Source organism: Camelus ferus, chromosome 32 (assembly GCF_009834535.1).
Source record: "Camelus ferus isolate YT-003-E chromosome 32, BCGSAC_Cfer_1.0, whole genome shotgun sequence".
Classification (NCBI taxonomy): domain Eukaryota; kingdom Metazoa; phylum Chordata; class Mammalia; order Artiodactyla; family Camelidae; genus Camelus; species Camelus ferus.
Window position 1 is genome coordinate 18,240,364 of NC_045727.1, and position 22,105 is coordinate 18,262,468.

Consider the following 22,105-nt stretch of genomic DNA (forward strand, 5'->3'; position numbering starts at 1 on the left):
CATGTCCTATCTTAGGCTAGGCTTCCCCCAAAGCCTTGAGAGAGGGGATCTAGTGCAAATAGTTGCTTTAGGTGGTGATCCCAGGAGGGGTGGGCACCACCAGCATCTTCGACGATCTGAAATGCACATGCCTAGGCTTCACTAGAAATGTAAGATTTCAAGAGTCTGCAGCCTCAGAGCAATCTCTTCTCTATGCCCGTCAGCACAGCTCAGAATTAGACCCCTACCAAGTTCTCAAGCAGCGTAAATTTTGTTACTTTGTCAAGGTCATCACGGAGATGACCCAGAGGACACATGCACAGGAGAGGTCGCCTTACTGTTTTCCTGCCATACTGGTCTGAGATGTTCCCCCAGAGGGTGGAGCTGGACATCATGCCGACAAAGACCACCTGTGAGGGGAGGAAAGACGGTTTCTGTTAGACTGTGACACAGAGCACCGCAGGGAAAGGGAATGCCAAGTCCAACCCGTGATGTCACACTCTAGTAATAAGAATGAACCCACGCTTACTGAGATCTTGTTCAGATGCAAACACCATGCTCTGCGCTTTGTGTTACTGTTTAAGCCTCACAACAATCCTATGGGGCAGGTGTTACCATTATCCCCATTTCACAAGTGAGGAGGAACGGAGACTCAGAGAGGGGAGGTCATGTGGCTGAAGAGCTAGTATTATACCAATTTCTCACCAAACCCAAGAAATGTCTTGCCCTATGGCTTAAAAAAATGTTAAAGGTTGCAAAGTACAGTTTGGAGGATATGAAAACAGAAGACGTGCAATTGGGATGGGAGCTGTAAGGTGTCAGCAAGAGGAAGCACTCATGGAGCGCTCACTGTGCGCTGGGCAAAGTCCTTGTTCCGTTGTTAACCCTGGAACAGAGCTGATGAGGTATGAATGATCATACCCATTTTGTAGACGGGTAGCTCGAGGCTTAGGAGGGTTAAGAAACCTGCTCATTATCCTAGAGACGTGAGGGTGGAGACAGGTCTTCAACCCAGACAGGATGACCTGAGCGTTCATTACAGTCGTATTCTTTGCAGGGCACTCACCACGTGCCGGATACCATGCCGCATGCTTTTGGTCTTACCTAATGAGCACACTCACAGCAGCCCACCCGGTAAGAGTGGGTGCCATTATTATGCCCATTTTACAGATAAGGCAACTGAAGCCCAAAGAGGAACTACAAGCATTTCTCCAGACACATCCTAAGGTGGCAGGCTCCAAATTAGCTAGTTACACTGAGGAGTTCCAAGGGGGAAGCAGATTTGGATAATTTTAAAGGAATTAATTTCCAGGTCCTCAATTTCCATATGGACTCTTTCCAGAGAACAGGTTAGGGGTCTCACCTGTTCCCTGTGTGAAGGAAAAGCTGGGCTGGTCTAACAAGATAACTCACAAGTCTAGGAATGTGAAGGAGAGGCTGGGCTGGTTTAACAAGATAACTCACAAATCTAAGTATTGGAATACTGATCTGAGTTCTGCTAGACTAACTTGTAAATCTAGGTTAATTAGTGTTGGTTTGCTGTTTATGTGTTTTCGCTAGCCAGCTGGACTTTCAAAGATACATATCTGGCTTTGGAATGTTGGCTTGCTGCCTCCCCGCCTCCACTTTTGTGATGATAATGATGCTAAAGCTGTTCCATGCCTATTGGCTGAATACCCCAAACTTGTACTTTACCCTATAAAACCTCATGTGCACATCTTGAAGGTGCTCAGAGCTTTGGAGCAGAAGCCCCTCTGAGCCCGCCGGCGTAATACATCTGAGTACTCCAACCCTCCGAGTGGTGCTTGTTTCTTGACTGGCCTGTCGTTTCCGTAACACCTGCCCTGCGTTCCCTTCCTCAACCACCCCACCCTCACTTGTCACTGCCCAGTCCTTCAAGAGCACATCACAGTGCATTGTTCTGAGGTTACCCTCCAGGATGCCTTCAAAAGAATACCAATGACATAGTTATAAATCCTTTGGCAAGTCATCTAAATTCCAATTCCATTTTATTATTATTATTATTCTGTTTTAAACGGAGGTACTAGGGATTGAACCCAGGACCTTGTGCATGCTAAGCATGGGTTTTACCACTGAGCTATACCCTGCACCCCCCATTTTATTATTTTGAATCAAATTGACCATCTGAAGAAAAACAGGCGTCATCACTCTCATTATGCAGATGATGAAATAGAGCCAGAAAGTGCCTCAGTCAAGATCACACATCTCAAGGTAACTAAACTACAAAATTCCAGATCTATGTGCTTGTGAAGTTCCTGAGCTGCATCACCTTCTTGCTAATATCAGACCAGGTCTTGTTGCCAGAGGCACTCAGGCCATTCCAGAACAATTATCCATAGAAAACAGCATTCGGGTAGGTGTTCCTAGTTAGCAATAACTGCCACTAGCTAGGCTGTGTGACCTTTCCTAAGTGAATTAACCTCTCTGTGCTCATTTTTTTTCTCAGCTCATAATAGTACCTATCTGAGGTTTAAAGAGCACAATGTATATATGCATATATTATAGCAATGTATATAAAGCCATTTTCATAGTAAATGCTCAATAAATGTTAGTTTTTGTGAGTATTATTATTATTACCCTCTTATCCAGCCTGGCCATTCCCCTCCCTGTTAGAAGATCACCATTGAACTACCTCTGGCAAAAATTAAGTGTTCTGCCTCACCCTCCTTCAAGCCTCAGTTCCAGGGAGCAGCAGCTCCTACCATGTATTGAACATATTCTGTGTGCGAGGTGCTATGTTGTTTCCAATCCTCACGTCACCTTCACGTGGGAGGAACTGGCATCTCCTTTTTGGGAAAGCGAGACTTATAAGGTTTCACTGATATGCTCAGGTGGGTTCCAACCTCCCAGCCAATGAGCAGGATGTCTGGGATCCCCAGGTAGTTGGAACCCCTGGATGGGGTAAATCTGGCTGCAAACGAGATGTGTGAGGTGGAGAGGGGAGAAGGCAAGCTGAGGTCATGGCGTTTCCATTCAGGGCTTAATTGTCTTCTGCTGAGCCCTTGGCAGCAGCAGGAGGAGGGGGACATCCTACAGTACACCCCGGGGGACCAGAACCGTGCAATAACAGGAGAGAGCTGCCGCCAGTCTGCCTACCGAGGTCAGCAACGCCACCTGCCAGCTGGGGAGCCGCCACTCGCAGTGCAGCTGCGGTGCCAGGATGCTCAGGATCATCATCTCCATGGCGTCGGCCATCTGCAGGGAGAAAGCACACATAATGAGGCCAGGATGCTGCCCGGTGCTGGGGACGGCCGGCCCCTCACCAACTCCACAACCCCAAGCGAGCATGTAGGAAATCCCTCTTCACCTCCTGCCGAGTGCCCTAACACACATCCAACACGCGGAAAACCTCAGTGGTTCAAACAGTGAATTCAAACACGGGAACTGACAACTAGACATGTAACATTCTTTGTGTGTATATGTTTCTGTGGTGGAAATAAAATAAGGGTGTTCCCTGAATGAAGTGGGAAAATGTTGTATTTTGAAAATCTGAGAAAAGCGTTTTTATAGAGGTAGAGAGACAGTGATCTTTTTTCCTAAAGCTCAATTAAAGACTAGTTTGTCTTTGGTTCATACGTCATTGTTCACGTAGAATTGTCAGGAGAGTTAATAAATGTGACCTTTTAATGTATTAAAACATACTAGGAAGTCCCAGTCATTAAACATTGTGGTACCTTTACAGGATTAAACAGACAGAGCAATGCAACAGAAACGAGAGTCCAGAAGCAAACTCATGTGGCCGTGGGAATGTGGTGGACGATAAAGGAGGCTTTGCTAATTGCTGGGGGGAAAATGATGGGGCAGGGGATTGACAATCTATTTGGAAAAATACATACTTAAATCGCAGTCTCGCACTATTCATAAAAATCCATTTCAGTTGTATCAACAGTTTAGATGCGTTATTTGCCGTGGGTACATTAGGGGATTTTGGCAGGGATCACGAGGCCCTTGAAGCAGGAGGCACATTTTGATCTGTGCGTATTTTTCAAAGGTGAATCTCATAGATGATGTCATCATCTCCTAGTGGTCCTGAGCCTCAAAGGGTTGAGAACCACTTAATTCGCCAGAAGCTTTAACTCCTCCTGGAGGACAATTGCCAACCACGCCCAACTCCCCGAAAGCAGACCATTCTCACCCAGGGTCACTCAAAATTAACTTGATTAAAGCAACGGATCTGTGTGGAGGGTACTGTGTCCTTCCTTGTAAACCATGGAAACCCAGTTGCGTTGAGCAGCAAGGGTGCTTCTTGGAGAGTGAAGGGGAGCCCGGAAATACTTGCCCAAGCCAAGCCGGTGAGAACAGACAGCTTCCATTGAAATTTTCCAAATCCAATAGCTTCCACCGCATCCTCCACCATGAAAGTATCTGGGAAGGAAAAGGGGAAAGTGGAGGAAGGGGTCAGGGCATTTAGCAGTTGTCCTAGGATGTGGTGGGGAGGGAAGTCTGGGCACATCCCTGGCCAAGCTCTTTAAAGGCACACACTCTGCTTCTAGATCTCACCCAACGAGTGTGAAGGTTTATCTTGCTACAAAGTCCACTGCACCATTGTTTTTACAAAAGGAAAAATTGGACAACCTAGAATGTCTAACAGTGAATTGGTTAAATAAATTATTTCATAAATTATACATAAAATATTATATACCCACATGATGAAATGCAACCCGTCTGTTAAAAAAAATGCAGGTATAACAATACCTTGTTAATTAATTTTTAGAAAACAAAGCAAGATGGACCAGGGGAAGTAAGGTTGAGTTTCCGCAGACTGTCGACAGGGTCATCTTTGAGGATAGCCCTCACTTTTTTGTACATGTCGATCATATCTGGATACTTTCCAAATAAACACATGTTATTTGTATGCTCAGAAAAAAAATAAGGAGATAATTTATAAGCTTATAAGTGTTTTGAAAAAAGCCTAAAAGGCTAAATACAATGTGGTGTGCTGGATTGGTTCCTGAGACAGCACTGCTGGGAAAACTGGTGAAATCTGCATAAAGTCTGGAGTTTATCGAATAGTGTTCCATCCGTGTCAATTTCCTAATTTTGACAAGTGCTGATGAGATCCTCGGACACAGCTCATGGGAGGGCCACCCAGCACGCTCCTTTAGTACTTTCATTTTTCAGTTAACTTTTTATTCTGGGATATTTTCAATTTACAGAAAAGTTGCAAAGATAGTACAGAGAGTTCTCGTATATTCTTCATGCAGCTTCCCCAATAATTTATTTAACCAGCGTGAGTCCTATAACAACATCAGTAATAAGAAAGTAAGAGTAATAATATAATGGTGTGTTTATTTAGTGCATACTGTGTATCAGGCACTGCGCTCAGGGCTTGACGGACATTATCTCATTGAGTCCCTATCACAACTGTTAGTTAAGGCTCAGTCTTAGCCCCATTTTACAGAGGAGGACATGGTGTCAATGCAGCTGGTATATTGTAGATATGGGAGTTGAGTCCAGATCAGCTCCTGCTTCTAACCTCTGCCTCCCCTCCCTCCCCAGTCATTGCCTCCTTAGATCTGCCAACAACAGGCTTTGGGCTCAAGACATTAATCCTCTCTCAAGTTGGGAATCTGGGGCCTTTCAGGAATGCATGGAATGTTTTCGTCCATCAGCATCAGGTGGTGAGGGGAGATCAGGTCCCCCAGGACTGCCTCAAATCTCTTGTTTGACCCTCTCGGTTCAGAGAGAGCACAAGATCATGGGTAAGGAGCATGGGCTCTGAGGCCAGATGTCCTAGGTGTAAATCCAGCTTGGCTAAGTTCTAGCTGTGTGACCCTGGGCAGTGTATTTAACCTTTCTGTGCTTCAGTGTCCTCCCCTGCAAAACGGAGAAGGTGATCATAATAGTTCCAGTTGGAACAGTTGTGAGGATTACATGTGTGATATGCGTAAAGTGCTTAGACCAGTGCCTGGCACAGAGAAAATTCTCAGCCTGTGTCAGCTGCTCTAATCACTATTTTCATCTTCACAATCACCACCACCACCATCACCACCACCACCATCATCACCAACCCCCTCATCATCACCACCACCATCACCATCACCACCACCATCATCTCTATCGCCACCATCATCATCATGGTGGCTGCTGTCCTCAGCCAAGTGTTACTCAATAATGTTGACTGGCAGGGATTGTGATGTAACCTTGCTGGCTGAAGAAAGCCATGTAGGTCCAGTCCCAACTTCCAGTGTCATCCTTGGGTCCTCCAGGCCCTCCTCCCTGCCCCTTCACAAGATCCCTCTGAGCACGCCACCTGGAGGGGCAACCCTGGCACCTCAGAGCCCCTGACTGTGGTCTGGGCTGATGCCCCAACTACAGGGACCCCTCACCGTCAGTGGGATTGGCAAACTCCTTGGGCACAGCCGCCCCATCATCCAGCTCGACGGCCTCTAGGCCTGCACGGACCCCTTCAATCTGGACCTCATGCTCTCCCGAAGCCGTGTCGTCCTCTGACCTTGCACTCTCGCCTGTGCGACGGAATTTCACCACCCTAGAGGACAGAGCAAATCTGGTCATGATGGCTAGAACTCCTTGACGGCCTTGCACTATAGCTCTTGTGCCCAAGACAGGTGAAAAGCTTTCTCTTATGGTCTGGAAAGTTGAATGGGTGGTGGGGGAGGGAGAACTTGGCATTTCTGCTGAGTTGGACCATCGGGTGGGTGACAACTTTAAGAGTTATGTATCAGGGTTGCCACATACAGTTGGACAGGTTGGACACTGCACAATTCCAGGCAGAACCCTATTCACATGGTAGGCTCTGTGACTGAGGAGACTTTTGTTCTAGACCTAAATACTGTTTGGAAGCATGTGTGTTTCAGAATTTAGACTCAGTCTGTATCCTATGGAATTAACAATTTGGTCATCTAAGGGTTATCTTATACCCACAAAAAGTTGCCCACGGAATTTTGTTTTGTTTTTTTAATTTAAAGTGGATGCCAAAGTTTTTTAATTAGGACAATTCACATAAAAATCCAGATTCCTGATGTCTCTTAAAAAAATAGACTATCTGGGGGGCAGGCAGAGCTCAGCGGTAGAGTGCATGCTTAGCATGCACTAGTCTTGGGTTCAATCACCAGTACCTCCACTGAAAAAAAAAGAAAAGAAAAGAAAAATAGAATATCTGGCCATCAGGGCCCACATTCCTACAAGGGACCAATGTGGCTATACTCGGGCTGTGTGCCCCCTATAGATGGGACACATAATCAGAGCCGACGACACCCTCATTCTCTCCAAATAACCTCCGCCCTGATGGTCTCCTGCCACTTATCTTTACACCTGCTCTGAGTTCCTCTCCCTTGGCCCCCTTCTTCTGGCCCTGCAGACATTTGAGTTTGAGACCCCATGGACGCCGCTCTCCATGCAATACACTCCCTCACACTGGGCTGTCTCTTGCGACTCTGGGAAACGCCTTGGTTTTTCTGAGCACCATCTTCTTCATCTGGGACTCAGGCAAAATTACCTGTCTCCTTCCAACTTCCTCACCCCTAAATGCAAAACTCCTGCTAACTGCCAGCCCGGTGGTGGATTTCAGGGTCATGGCAGTGACAGGAGAGATGTGTCCCTGCCCTCACAGCGGACAGCCATACTGAATGAGTAACGCCCATTTCTACCAGGGCTTTGAAAAAAGAAGTCTGTGGTGACATGGGTGTGAATGGCGGAGGGCTAATGAGGGACTGGAGGGCAAATGTGAGCATCGTTTTTAAAAGTTAAAAATGGAGACATTCCTACATAAAAAATATTGATATCATCACCCTCACCATCATTACCAATCAACTATCGTGTCATTCCATATATTTCACCAAAGAACACCTGATGGTCTGGCATAGGAAGGGTAAATCTTCCGATTCCAGAAGCCTGGGGGAAGATTCCCTGCTTGTGAATTTGGAGAAAAGACAGATGAAATCACAGAAGTTTTGTAAATACCTGAAACACCATTGGGTGGCAGGGCTCGGCTCGGAAACCTCCAGCTGTTGTCAAGGGCTGGAAATGTTGGGGCAGGACACAGAGTTTGCAGGCAGACCCCCTGGGAAATCCGAAGCTTAGATCTAACACTCCATCCCGTCTCCCACCATCACCACCACTGTCTAGCAGTGTCGAGCCAGTGCTCTGTGCCTCATTCTAGGTGTTGTTTTCCATACGCTCTGTCTGCACTACAGCTCTGTGAGGTTGGCATTATTATCACCATTTTACAGACAAGAAAACTGAGGCTCCGGAAGTCTCAGGACTTACCCGTGGTCACGGAGCCAAAGAGGCATGGAGCCAGGTTTCAACCCCACTTCTGTCTGATCAAAACCTTATGTTTCTGGCCAAAGATGGGAAACCACTCAGATTCTTCCATTACTGCCCATTTATTCCATTTTTTTCTCCATAAAAATATTTTATTTTGAAATGTTTAAAGCATCTAAAATTAAATAGGTACCAATGAGAGAAATATCTAAACTTCCACAGTCCAGCTGAAGGACTAGATACAACTATTAGGTTGAACCACATGAAATCACCAACATTTGACCATAATTCAGTCGAAGCCACCGTGCCTCCTTTTCAATCTCCATCTCTCAGATCTTCATAGGAAATACACTTCCTTGATCAGGAGTCTTTACAATCATTGTTATTTGATTTAACCCTCACTGGATTAAATCAAAGAGGGAGACCATTACTGTCCCCACTGGATAAGATACACCTATAGTCTCGCTGAGCCTCAGTTTACCTTGTCTATAAGTTGGGTGTAATAATTTGGTCATAGATCGAATTCCTTAGAAGCAGAGTCTCAAATGGGATTCTTTTTTCAACAGTGGTAAAATACACATAACCCAAAATTCAACATTTCACCCATGTTTAAGTGCAGAGTTCTGTGGCGTCACATATATTCACAACGTTGTGCAACTATCACAACTAGCCATTTCCATGATTTTTCATCGTCCCAAACTGAAATTCAGTACCCATTAAACACTCCCCCCCCCACCACCGGCCCCTGGAAAGCACCATGCTGATTTCTGTCTCTATGAATCTGACTACTCTAGAAATCTCAAGGAAGTGGAATCATTCAGTATTTGTCTTTTTGTGATTGGCTTATTTCACTTAGCGTCATGTCCTCAAGGTTCAGTCATGTTGTAGCATGTGTCAGTATTTCCTTCTTTTTTAAAGGCTGAATAATATCCCACTGTATGGATAGACCACATTTTATTTATCCATTCATCTGCTGATGGACACAGCTTGAAAGAACTGAGGCTTCAGCCTGGTTGTCTCTGGTATTAGAGTCCTGGGTCCCAATCACTGAGCATCAGTGCCTCTCCCGAGCATTCATGTGTGTCTGGGGAATGAATGAAGCCCAAACTCAGCTGTCCTGTATGGGTGGGTTTGCCAAAGAGCGGATAATGATGTGATCTGGAGCAGGCATCAAAAGACGTAGCTCGGTTCCAGCCTGGCAGACAGCTCTGCAGGTTTGTGCAGGGGTTCTTGAACTGGATGGAGCCTCAAAACCCATGAGGGGCTGGGACAACACAGAAGTCTGGGCCCCATTCCAAGGGGGTCTGATTCAGAAGGCCTCCATCTCCATCAGAGACTGAGATTTTGCATTTCTAACACGTTCCCAGGTGCTGCTGCTCTTGCTGATCCGGGGACTGATTTAGTGCGTCAGAGGCAGTAGAAAGACTCTGCTGTCCCTGCCTTCCCCATCCCTCATCACGAAGCCGTCATGCTGGGGGACAGGGCCCCCGACTCTGCTGGTTGCCTGCAGCTTACCCACCTCCCCCCTAGTAGCCCAGACCCCCTGTGACACAGGACTCAGGCAAACGCCCCTGCAGTCCAGAGCTGGGGCATCCCTTGCAGGTGGAAGGCAGATGTCACTGGGGAGCAAAAGCTGGGAGACAGACTGCTTTAGGCTTGGAAACCTGGGGAACAGTGGGAATCTGGAGCTTCGTTTAATCAACACTTGCCCAGCATGCACGCAAGCACCATTTGTTATCCAGAGTGTGTATTTCCTGGGGGTAGCTTTGGGGAGATGTTCGTGGAGATTAAGAGGCTGCTCTAAAGCCAGCAACATGCCTACAAACTGAATCTCACACAAACCCCCCATGCTGACACGTAACATTTGCCAGTATCCGGTGGGTAAATACTCCCACCACGACCAATTTTAATCTCTCAATGGTTAAATAACAGGCTCTGAGACTGACTATTTACCAATCAACCTGCTCTCTCTAGAGCTGGTACCAGCGGTCTGTAGCACAACCACTGTGAAAAGTCCTCAAATCACTGTCACAAGCTACAGCACAGACGAACCTTGAAACATGATGCTGAGTGAAAGGAGCCAGACACAGAGAGTCACATGTGTATGATTCCATCTATGGGAAGCAACTTCATAGAGACGGAAAGCAGATGAGTGTTTGCCAGGGGCTGGGGAAAGAGGAACGGGGATTGACTGCCTAAGGGGACCAGAATTTCCTTTCAGGGTGATGTAAAATGTTCTGGAACTAGATAGAGGTGAGGCTGGTACAACATTGTGAATGTGCACCCATGTTCACAGCAGCACGATTCACGGTAGCGCAAAGCTGAAAACAACCCCAGTGTCCATCAATAAGCAAAATGTGGTCTAAACATACAATGGAATATCATCCAACTTCAAAAAGGAAGGGAAGGTGGGGAACGTATTCAGTACCTTGTAGTAACCTATAATGAAAAAGAATATGAAAAGGAATATATGCATGTATATGTATGACTGAAGCATTATGCTGGACACCAGAAATTAACATAACACTGTCAACTGACTATATTTCAATTAAAAAAATTTTTTTTAAAAGGAGGGGAAGGAAATTCTGACACATGCTATAATATGGAAGAGCCTTGAAGATGCAATGCTAAGTGAAATATGGCAGTCACCAAAAGACAAATACTGCATGAGTCAGATTTATAGAGACGGGAAGTAGAATGGTGGTTACTAGGGGCTGGGAGAGGAAGGAATAAGGACTTCAGTGTTTACTAGGTACAGAGTTTCAGTTTGGGAAGATGAGAAAGTTCGGGAGCTGGATGGTGATGATGGTTGCACAACAAGGTGAATGTACTTAATGCTGTAAAGCTGTACTCTTAAAAATGGTTAAAATGGTAACTTTTATGTTATGTGTATTTTGCCATCCCTCTCCCCCCAAAAAACCACCAAAACCCTCAACCCTGAACACTGCCATGGATGGTACTTCTCAGTGAAGTAAGTCAGACAGAGAAAGATAAATACTGTATGTTATCACTTACATGGGGAATCTAAAAAATGAAACAAACTAGTGAATATAACAAAAAAGAAATAGACTCACTGACAGACAAAGCAAACCACTGGCTACCAGTGGGGAGGGGAAACGGGGGAGGGGCAAAATCGGGGTATAGGATTAAGAGCTATACAGCGGGGGAAGGTATAGCTTAAGTGGGTGGTGGAGCACATGCTTAGCGTGCACAAGGTCCCAGGTTCAATCCCCAGTACCTCTTCTAAAAATAATAAATAAATAAACCTAATTACCTCCCCTCCACCAAAAAAAAAAAAGGCATTAAATATTTTTTAAAAAGACCTATAAACCACAAGATATAAAATAAATGAGCAACAAGGGTATATTGTACAGCACAAGGAATATAGCTAATATTTTGTAATAACTATAAGTGCAGTGTAAGCTTTAAAAATTGTGAATCACAGTGTTGTACACCTGAAACTTATATAATATTGTATATAAACTACACCTCAATTGAAAAATTGTATGTATATATCCACATATACATAATTATATATTTATTTATATATAATTGTATATAATCACATAAATATATAAGTATATTTACATAAAGTTATGTATAAATATATATTTAGATATGTAAACAATTATATATTTTATTATTTATTAATTTATATATGATATTTATAAATATAAAGAAATGTTGATACATATAATACATGTGGACACACATATCACTGCATAGACATCTGGCACATTGTGAGAAATGCTGCAAATAGACTGGGTACAGTGAGAGGGTAGCCGGGATGTGACATTTCACCTCTGTAACCCACCAAGGGGCAGAGTGAAGTGGGTTCCAGGGAGGGAACAACAAAGGAGGAGGACTCCCTGGCCCCAAGAAGCAACCCCAAAGTCAAAAACATAGAGTCCCCCAAGGTGTTCGCAGAAGATAAAAATATAGAGAATTATTAGGCGAAGGAAGGACATGAACATTTACGTGCATTATCAATTCCTCTCCAGGGTGAAGGGAAGGTCGATGGCTCGCCCTTTACTCTGAGGGTCACATCGCAGAAGGAAATGGCTACATGGCCTCATACCCTCCCTTTCAACACATCCTCTCCTCCAGGACCATCCGGGGCTCTGTACTTCCTTCTGTGATTAACAGCGACCACCGCAACCTTTGGAAAAGGTAATCTGTGACAGCTTTCAGAATTTTAAGAGCCCTGTGTTCCTACCCAGAATTGTTGTGCTGGGAATTCAACGTGCAGGACATTAAATGATCCCCAGTGATAATCACAGTTAGGTATAAGCTTCCTTTTCAGTCTGATAGATACATGAACTTGGGGAATATATATCCAGAAGTTACAGACATGGTAGTTAATGATCCACCCTCCCAGTGAGGGAGGATATTGATTATCAACTCCCCATGCATCCAGCCCAGTGTTTGCATTTTGCATCAATTCTCTTATTCATTTTCCTTAGTCCCATTTTACAGATGAGGACATTCAAGCACAGAGGGGCTGGGAGCTTGTCCAAGGTCACACAGTAGGTGTCCAAGCTGGGCCTTGGCAAAGCCATCTGACTTCAGTGTCCCCACTCTCAGCCCTTCTGCGGTATTCTCTTCTGGTTCTAGCATGCATGTTGCAGCTTTGCTGCGATAATGCAAAACTAGAAACCATCATTGGGCGAAATGGATCGTCACTAAATGGATGCACGGCACACGCACTAAAGAAAACGTTACAAAAATTTTTATTTATGTTCACCTGTATCACGATAGCCAAAGATGGAAACAACTTAAGTGTCCATCAGTGGATGAATGGATAAGCAAATTATAGTCTATCCATACAATCGAATAATATTCAGATACCTAAAATGCCTAAGATTGGTTGCTTCTGGGAAGGACAGGATGGGAACAGGAAGTTTTGAGGGAAAGACATTAAAATTTTTTTTTCATTTCATAATATTTGAATTTTTTTAACCTGCCCATCTATTACTCAACGAATAAATATAAATTACAATAATGACTATTTACAGAGCTCTTGTTGATCATTAACGTGTGCTAAGCACATTACAGACACTTTCATCTGTGAAACGGGATGACAACAGGCTTGCACGATCACTGAGAAGATTAACTGAGCTTAATGAACGGGAAAGTGCCAGGCGTTGAGTAAATATTGACTTCCCTCCAGTCCAGCCTCGTTCAAGTCACCTTTCTGCCTTGAGCGTGGAGTATACTGACCTTTGTGAAATTCGACTTTTGAGAAAATGGCTTAGCTCCCCGGAGTTTTAAACCAGGATCTGTTCATATTCCTTCCCCGGCAATCCACTAGAAGCCAGGGCTCCTTGTTTATTAAAACTTGTTTTAAGACCGACATAAAGAGAGACCTCTGACATTAAATTACACTCAGATAACCAGACTGCATTTTGAATCAGTTGGGTTCCTAAAAACAGTTACCAACTACACGAGCCAAGATTTCCCAAGGAAAAAAGATGTAATATGAAAGAAAAAGAAAAGTAGCAGTGGCATATGTTAAATAGATGAGGGTTTCAGAATGGGCTGGCTCTCAATTTCTTGGCATTTGTTGTGTGTAAAGATAGCATATAATTTACCAAAATAGCAGGGAACATTTATTTTAAATAATTTTGCTATTGAAGGAAGAGAAGAGCTTGAGGAAATAGCTGTCAACTTAAAGATCTTGCTTGTACCATCATGTAATTCAACTCGGTACCTAAATGAGGGTCTGAGACTTGATGAGGGTATTTTAGATAAGGAATATATTTTTTTTCTCTTCTCATCTGAGCTTCTGGACCTATATTCCCTAAGTTCATGTATCTATCAGACTGAAAAGGAAGCTTATACCTAACTGTGATTACCACTGGGGAGTATTTAATGTCCTGCATGAAGAGAGGTCATAGAAAGAAGAGCTCAACTCTGCAAACAGACTGATTGGGGTTTGGATCCCCTGCCCACATTATTTAGTAGCTATGAGGTTAGGTTACTTTGCCTCACTGGGTCTCAGTTTCCTGCTGACTGAATGGAGATGGTAATTTCTACTTCACGGGGTTGCCATGGAGATGAAAGGAGTCAATAGACAGAGCATCTCAAAGAGCCTGGCACCATCCTTCAGTATTTCAGTAAGTGTTTATTGAGTGTTGACGATGTGCTGAGGGTTGGGATACAAAGGGGGACAAAACACACTTGCCCTTCTGAAGTGGATGCCCTGGTTGGGAAGACGTTTAATATCTAAGTAATCAAAGAGATCAATATACATTTGCAAATGAATGAATCCTGAGACGGAAATAAATACGGTGGGACAGTAGATAAAGAATGATTGGAGGAAGGATAGACTTCCCTGGGATACATCAGACCCCTGCCACGTGAAGCTTCCATACTAGTACTTGAAGATAGATACTCAACAATAAATAAGTGGCAGGGAGGGTATAGCTCAGTTGTAGAGTGTGTGCTTAGCATGCAAGAGGTCCTGGGTTCAATCCCCAGTACCTCCATTTAAAAAAAAAGAAAAACAAATAAACATTAAAAACAATAAATAAATAAATAAATTACACGGTATGTTGGAAGGTGGTTAAGTGTATGAAAAAAAGGAAAAGAGGGCTGCAATTTTTTTCAATTGTGGAAAAATACACATAAGATAATTTTTTTCCTTTTTTTTTTCATGTAAGATAAAGCTTAACCATTTTAACCATTTTTAAGAGTCCAAGTTCAGTGGCATTAAGTACATTCACAGTGTTGGGCAACCCTCACCACTATCCATCCACAGAACACTTTCCATCTTGCAGAACTGAAACTCTGCACCCAGATGTGTACACAGATCCCCATACCCCCCTCCCCCAGTCCCTGGCAACTGTCATTCTGTTTTCTCTCTCTATGAATTTAACTACTTTAGGAACCTGATATAAATGGAATCATATAGGAGTTGTCCTTTGGTGACTGGCTTATTTCACTTAGCATAACGTCCTCGAGGTTAATCTAAGTTGTAGCATGTGTCAGGATTTCCTTCCTTTTTAAGGCTAAATAATATCCCATTGTATGGATCAACCACATTTTCTTTATCCACTCACTCAGCGAGGGACCCTTGGATGGCTTCTACCTTTTGGCTATTGCAAATAATGCTGCTATGAACGTGGGTGGACAAATATCTCTCCAGGACTCTGCTTTCTATTCTTTTGTGGATATACACCCAGAAGTGGAAATGCTGGATCATATGGCAATCCTATTTTTAATTTTTTGAAGAACTGCCATACTGTTTTCCATGGAAGCTGCACCAATTTGCATTTTCCCTAACAGTGTATAAGAATTCTAATTTCTCAGGGGGAGGGTACAGCTCAGTGATAGAGTGTGTGCTTAGCATGCACGAGGTCCTGGGTTCAGTCCCCAGTACCTCTTCTAAAAATAAATAAACAAATAAACCTAATTCCCACCCCCCCCCAAAAAAACAAAAACAAAAATTCTAATTTCTTCACATCCTCACCAATAGCTTTTATTTTAATTTATGGCTAATGGCTGTGAGAGAGGACTGGAATTCTAAGGAGATGATCAAGGTATGCTTTGGTAGATGATGGCATTTGAGACTTGACAAAGGTGAAACAGATACCTTGGGGAAGAGCTTTATAGGCAGAGGGAACAGTGGGTCCCAAGGCAGAAGCCTACCGGGCGTGTTTTGAGGGACAACAAGAGGCTAGAATGGCTGCCTCAGCATGAGTGGGTGGAAGAGATGATGTGAGATGGGAGCCCTGGGAGGGGTTTGAACAGAGGAGGGATGTGATCTGACTTCTAAAGACTCCCTCTGGCTGCTGTGTTGAGAAGGGGCTGCAGAGAGACAAGAGTGGGATCACGGAGACCAGCAAGATGACCACTGCAGTCAACTCAGGTGAGTGATGATGAGGAACTGAACCAAGGAATGGGAGCAGAAGTGGAGAGAAGTGGTTGGAGTCTGGATGCAACTTAAAGACAGGACCAGAAGGATTTCCTGATGGATTGAAGTGGAATATGAGGGAAAGAGGAGTCGAAGCTGACTCCAAAGTTTTTGGCCCAAATGGGACGGGTGCAGGTACCATCAGCTGGGATAGGTGAGGCTGAAGGAGGAGCAGGGAGGAGGAAGGATCAAGAGTTCAAGTCTGGACACGCGCTTCCATTAGGATTCAGAAAAGGACACTGTGGCTTCTGGGTGCTTTGCTGCCTGAACAAGTTGGAGGACAAGGGAAACAAGTCCAAAGTGGAGGAAGACAATAACACCAGCACCATTCATTGCGCCCTTAAGTGGAGCCAGACACTGTGCTGAGAGCTTCCCCGTGATGACCTCCCTGATCCTCACAACAGCCCTGCCGTGCAGATTCTGCCATTATCCCGACTTTACAGATGAACCTCCGACCTTGGAGAGATGAAGTCACTGGTCGAAGGCCACCCAGGTAGCAAATGGCAGAGCCGGAGATTGGACCCAGATCTGCCTGACTCAGAGCCCGCATTTTTACCTCTGCTGCCGATTAAGCCCAGGAGAAGTCAAAAGATTCATTGAGGTGATGGACTTAAACTCAATCTTGAAAGACAGAGTTTGTAAGAAAGGAGACAGAGTAGACTGAGGAAACACAGGATGAGATTTCCATTTCTCGTCTACGTACTACAGGGTCCTGTTTGACCTAGTCCCTGCCATCCTCTGCATCCTTCCCTCAAGCCACTTACCCCTTATGCTCCACTGGCCTGATTTTGAGCTTTTCCCCCCGCATAAGTCCCTTTGTTTAAAAGGCTCCAGCCTATCTCTCTTCCTGGCTGGCTCCTACGCATGTCTGGGGGTTCAGCTCCAACGTCACTTCTTCAAGGAAGCCTTCTCTGGTCGTCCCCTCCCCATCTAGAACTAGTCTTGTCACACCCTGCGCTTGTCCTTTGTGGCCCTTATTCAATTCTCATAATTACTGTGCAATAATGTGTTCAATGTCCACCTCTCCCATCAGACCAGTGCTGTCCAATAGAACCTTCTGCAGTTGTGGGAATGTTTTGGACCTATGCTGACCAGTACAGCAGCCACTAACCACATACAGCTACTGAGCACTTGAAATGTAGCTAGTGTTAACTAAGGAACTGATTTTTCAATTATTACCTATTTTATTTATAAGTCATATTTCATACTGTATATTATACTATAGAAATTATTTCATACATAAATCACATAGTTCAAGTTTAAATTTAAATAGCCACACGTGACCAGTGACCACTGTACTGGCCATTGAAGCTTTAGACTGTGAGCTCCTTGAGGGCAAAGACCATGTATCTCATTTTTGTAGAATCCCTTTTACCTAGGATGGGGCCCGGGAAAATGGCTGAATGAATGAATGAATCAGTCAGTCAATGCAGTCTGCAAAACTTGCTTTCAAAAAATCATCCTAGAAAAGAGAAACCCAGAAAAGTCTGACTTGCACGAGGTCACACAATAGGGCAAGACTAGATACAAAATCCCAGCCTCCTGAATCTCCTGTGTATGGTGCTGTGCCTGAGCGGACAGCAGGTGAAAGGCAGAGGTTGTCTGTAGTCTCAAATGATCCATCTTAGAGGTGCGTGAAGGTGCCCCCAAATGCAAGAAAGGACTATTTTCTTAGACACTCTCATTCCTTTCCCCCTCCCCTGACCCTGTAAACTACTTAGTGGCTTATAACCTATTAACACTTGGCTTCCCACAGGACTGAGCCTGTTTCAAAGTCCACTTTTGTCAATCCTCTGCAAGGCACACTGATTTTTTTTAAAAAAAAACATATTGCTCTCAGGAAATCTGCTGCCAGCAATCTCTGAATAATATACATACAAAGCATGGCTTAAAAAATACCCAAGTCGTGATTTGTAACCCACTCAGAGTCACACAGCTGTTGATTTTATTTTACTGTTTTTAATAAATTGAGGTCAGCACGTTTCATGGTTAATTTTGACATCCTTCAAATGTAATTTGGCTTTTGGAGACTACATTTTTTGAGGCATCCAGCATGAGGAGCATACATATTTTGTTTTCATAAATTATTTTTCAGATGAAATAAGAATAATAGTTAACGTATGTTGAGTTCTTTGTATCTGCCAGGCATTTAGCATATGTTGTCTCATTTGATCTCCCCAGTAACCCTATGAATCAAATATTATTATGATTCCTATTTTATGGCTGGGGAAACTGAGTCTCAAAAAGGTTAAGTCACTTGCTCAAAGTAACACAGCCAGGAAGCAGCAGAATCAGGATTTGAACCCAAGTCTGTCTTACTCAAGAGCCAGTGCTCTTAACCAGTACACAATTTGTCCTCTGTAATAGATACTATATTTATTTATGTGTATAAAATATCAGAAAAAATAATCAAGAAATTTACACTGGGGTTTGGGAAGGGAGACTTACTTTTATTCTTGTGCTTCCTTTTGAAATTTATTTACCCTATGTATATATTATAGACTTGTATAAAAACTAAATTAATTTAAAAACTTAAGTAAAAACCTCTTAATAGTCTTACTCTCTTTTAATTAAGGAAAGAATTGTCACTATATTCATGTAGATTAAGTATACATGAATCTTTGAATAATTTGCCAAGTTTACATGCTCTGACATCATTTGAAAATTTATCTCAGTTTCAGTTCCAAAATGTGTTGCATTCTTGTACTGAGTCTCATATTTCATATTTTAGTTTCTGAGTTATTTTTTATTTTGAGATAATAGGTTGGTTTTTGAATGTGGTATTTATTTTCAATGAAAGTGGTATGTTTTCCTTGGGAGATTTGCACTCAGATTTGTACATTTTTATGTAGTCATAGATCAAACTCTAGATAGCATAGCTGATCATTCTTCAGCATTTGTGAGAATACATGCTGTATTACATAAGATATGCTATTTGTTGATCAATTAATAAAAGCTTAAAAGTAAACATTTAATTAATTAAACATTTTAATGAAAATTAATTTTACACTGATTGAGAAGTAAACATTACAATATCCTTCAGTACTCAGAGCCTCAGAGAGCTGTATCAGTCACACTAAAAGTCACTAGGGAAAATGCCTCAGTGGCTTAGAGAGAAAAAAAAATTAAGTCAAGAAAATACACACATTCTAACAATAATGTATCCTTTCCAAAAATTCCAAATGGTGTCTACTTTTACCATCCAAATGGCTAGTGCTTCTAAAAATTAGAACAAAAAATCCCCATTAATGTTCTTTTTAATGTCCCATCTCAATTCTTGGAATTTGCTTAACAAAATCACTATCAGCTTGTGGTGGGAGAAATGTGTAAGCTCCTCTACAAGGCCCCTGTCCTTTCCATTGCTTGATTGCATTCTCGCAAGATTTTCAGAGCACATTTGACATCCCTGAAAAATTCCAGTCCTCTAAGAAGTGTATTCCTGAGTTCCCAAGGATAGCGGTTGACAGTGAGTCTCACTCTAGCTAGCTGTTACAATAGCCTTTCATTCAGAAGAAGGCAAGAGGTTTCAGCGATGATGCACAGTTCTCCATTCACACACTTCGTAAACAAGACTTTGCCCAAGCCTCCTCTCTAGGAAGGAATCCCAGCTTTTTAGAAACCAGTTTGCAGTATCAGTATCATTCTGTTCTAAAAGACCTTGCAGAAAAAAAAAAAATTAGGGATTTCACAGCATAGGAGAAGGACTGGAAAGGACCGATGTCATTGCATGGACCCATCAATTCAGTCCACATTTCAAAACAGCAGCTAACGCTTTCTTAAAACACAGACCTCGAAATCCCTTTAGGATTGAGAGCAATTCAAAGAGAAAACATAACACGGGTATGTCCCCATAAGATTCTGACGGATCTGAAAAATCGAACTGAGTCAGAGATACAGAGGCAGAGCTGGTGGGGTAGGAAAATGGCTTGTCTCCTCCAGGCCTAATTCTCTTCTCTGAAACAGTTCTCTTTAAATTTAAGAAGTCATGCAGAGATGCCCCCCTGCAGGTTTTCATTTTTTTAAAGGAACGCCTGTCTGCCTCTCATTCGCCCCCAGGATACTCACGGCAGCTGCCTTAGCTGGAATAAGTCCTCCTCCATGTCCGCGCTGCGCCAGGACGAGCCCTTTTCATGGCCCTTACATGGTGGTGGTGGATGACGAGCGCTCGGGGTTTCAGCACCGGGGTGCTGGACAGCTCCCGCGCCGCTTCCTCCCTCGGTGGCAGCTGTTCGGGGGAGGGAGCCGCCAGGGACCAGCCCACGAGACAAAGCCGCCGCCGCCAGGAGACCGCGGCGAGAGTGGGCGGAGAAGAGGAGGCGGAGGGCAGAGCAAGCTGCGCGGGGAGAGGGGGCGGGGAGAGCCCTTCTGGTTAGAGGAATTTATAGGCTCTCTGTGGCCGGTGGTGTTTTACTGGGGTGCCTATAGGGCACACCAGCCTGGGAAATGGCTCTGCAGGTACCAGTGAGCACTCTTTTGGTTGACGACGCCTCTCTAAATGTTTATTTGTAGGGATTCATTAAGGTTCTTACGAGCATAATATTCTTGAAACCCAGGCTGTTGTTATAAACGCAGGAAATGAAAAAATTTAAATGTATTCATGCATTGAAACATTGTTTATTGTGCACCTACTGTGTGCCAGGCACTGTAATAGGCAATGGGAATATGACAGAGAACAAGTTAGACATGACGCTGTCATCACAGAGCTAAAGGTCTCTTGTGAAATGAATCAAGAAAAAAACTATACGTTGAGTAGGAGAAAGCCAAAATCATTCATTCACTCATTCAACAAGCGTTGTTGAGTGATTTCTGCAGTCCTGGGGAATCAAAGATTAACAAAATCAAATCCCTTCCTTCAAAATCCTCTTCATCTAGCTCAATGACTCCCCCATTCCCCTTCCACTAGAATGTCTGCTCCTCTTTAGAACTTAAGCTCCATAAAGGTTTGCTTATGTGCCCCCAAGGGCCTGAAACAATAAAACTTTATTTATGGACACTGAAATTGGAACTTAATATTCCCCACTACACTCAACCCTGGGGCTTTGCATTGTGGGCACTCATAAATGCTCATTAAACTGAAAACAAACATCTTTCATTCAAATGAGGAGATTCACTATCTATTTTAAGCCATGGACAGTACGGATTATGATTTATATCAGAGTTGGCAAGTTGGAGGTCTATTGGTAAAGTATCCGACTTGAGTTTTAATGCTGAAAGTTCCATGTCCTAGACAGTGCTGAGTCCCAAGCAAACTTTGACAGTCGGTTACTCTACAACCACAAGCCAGATCCAACATAAAGATGCCTGAGGGTTTTGAGTAGCCTAAAGGTTTACAAGAATACTTTGAAGTGCAAGATTTAAAACTATAAAACTCTTAGATAAAAGCATAAGACTCATAGGAGTAATTCTTCATGACCTTAAGTTAGGCAATGGTTTTGTAGACACAACATGAAAAGCAGAAGTAACAACAACAACAAAAAAAGATACATTGGACTATATCAAAGTTAAAAGCTTTTATGCTGCAAATGATACCATCAAGAAAGTGAAAATACAACCCACGGAATGAGAGAAAGTATTTGAAAATCATATAACGAATAAGAGACTTACATTCAAAATATGTAAAGGACTCTTACAACTCAATGATAAAAAGACAAATAACCCAGTTTAAAAAATGGGCAAATGATATGAGTAGGCATTTCTTCAAAAAAGTTATATAAATAGCCAATATGCAATTGAAAAGATGCATAATGTTACTAGTCATTAGGGAAATGCAAATCGAAACCACAATGAGATACCACTTCACACCCACCAGAATGGCTAGACTCAAAAAGACAGACAATAGTGTTGGTGAGGATATGGAGAAATTGGAACCCTCATACACTGCTGGTGGGACTGTAAAGTGATGCGGCTGCTGCTGAAAACAGTTCAGCAGTTCCTCAAAAATTTACACAGAGTTACTGCGTGAGC

The 22,105-nt window shown here is 43.3% G+C and overlaps 1 protein-coding gene across 1 annotated transcript in view; it reads right to left on the reverse strand.

Annotated features, from left to right (window-relative positions):
* Positions 1 to 20,487, reverse strand: part of SVOP (SV2 related protein) — a 60,627-nt gene extending 40,140 nt beyond the window's left edge. The window contains exons 1-5 of the mRNA XM_006176152.3: positions 20,207 to 20,487; positions 6,330 to 6,490; positions 4,280 to 4,365; positions 3,097 to 3,195; positions 318 to 389 (exon numbers count right to left, since the gene is read on the reverse strand). Of these exons, the coding sequence (XP_006176214.1) occupies positions 318 to 389; positions 3,097 to 3,195; positions 4,280 to 4,365; positions 6,330 to 6,490; positions 20,207 to 20,241 (453 nt within the window). The 5' untranslated portion in view covers positions 20,242 to 20,487. The remainder of the gene's footprint in view (positions 1 to 317; positions 390 to 3,096; positions 3,196 to 4,279; positions 4,366 to 6,329; positions 6,491 to 20,206) is intronic.
* Between the last annotated feature and the right edge of the window lie 1,618 nt (positions 20,488 to 22,105).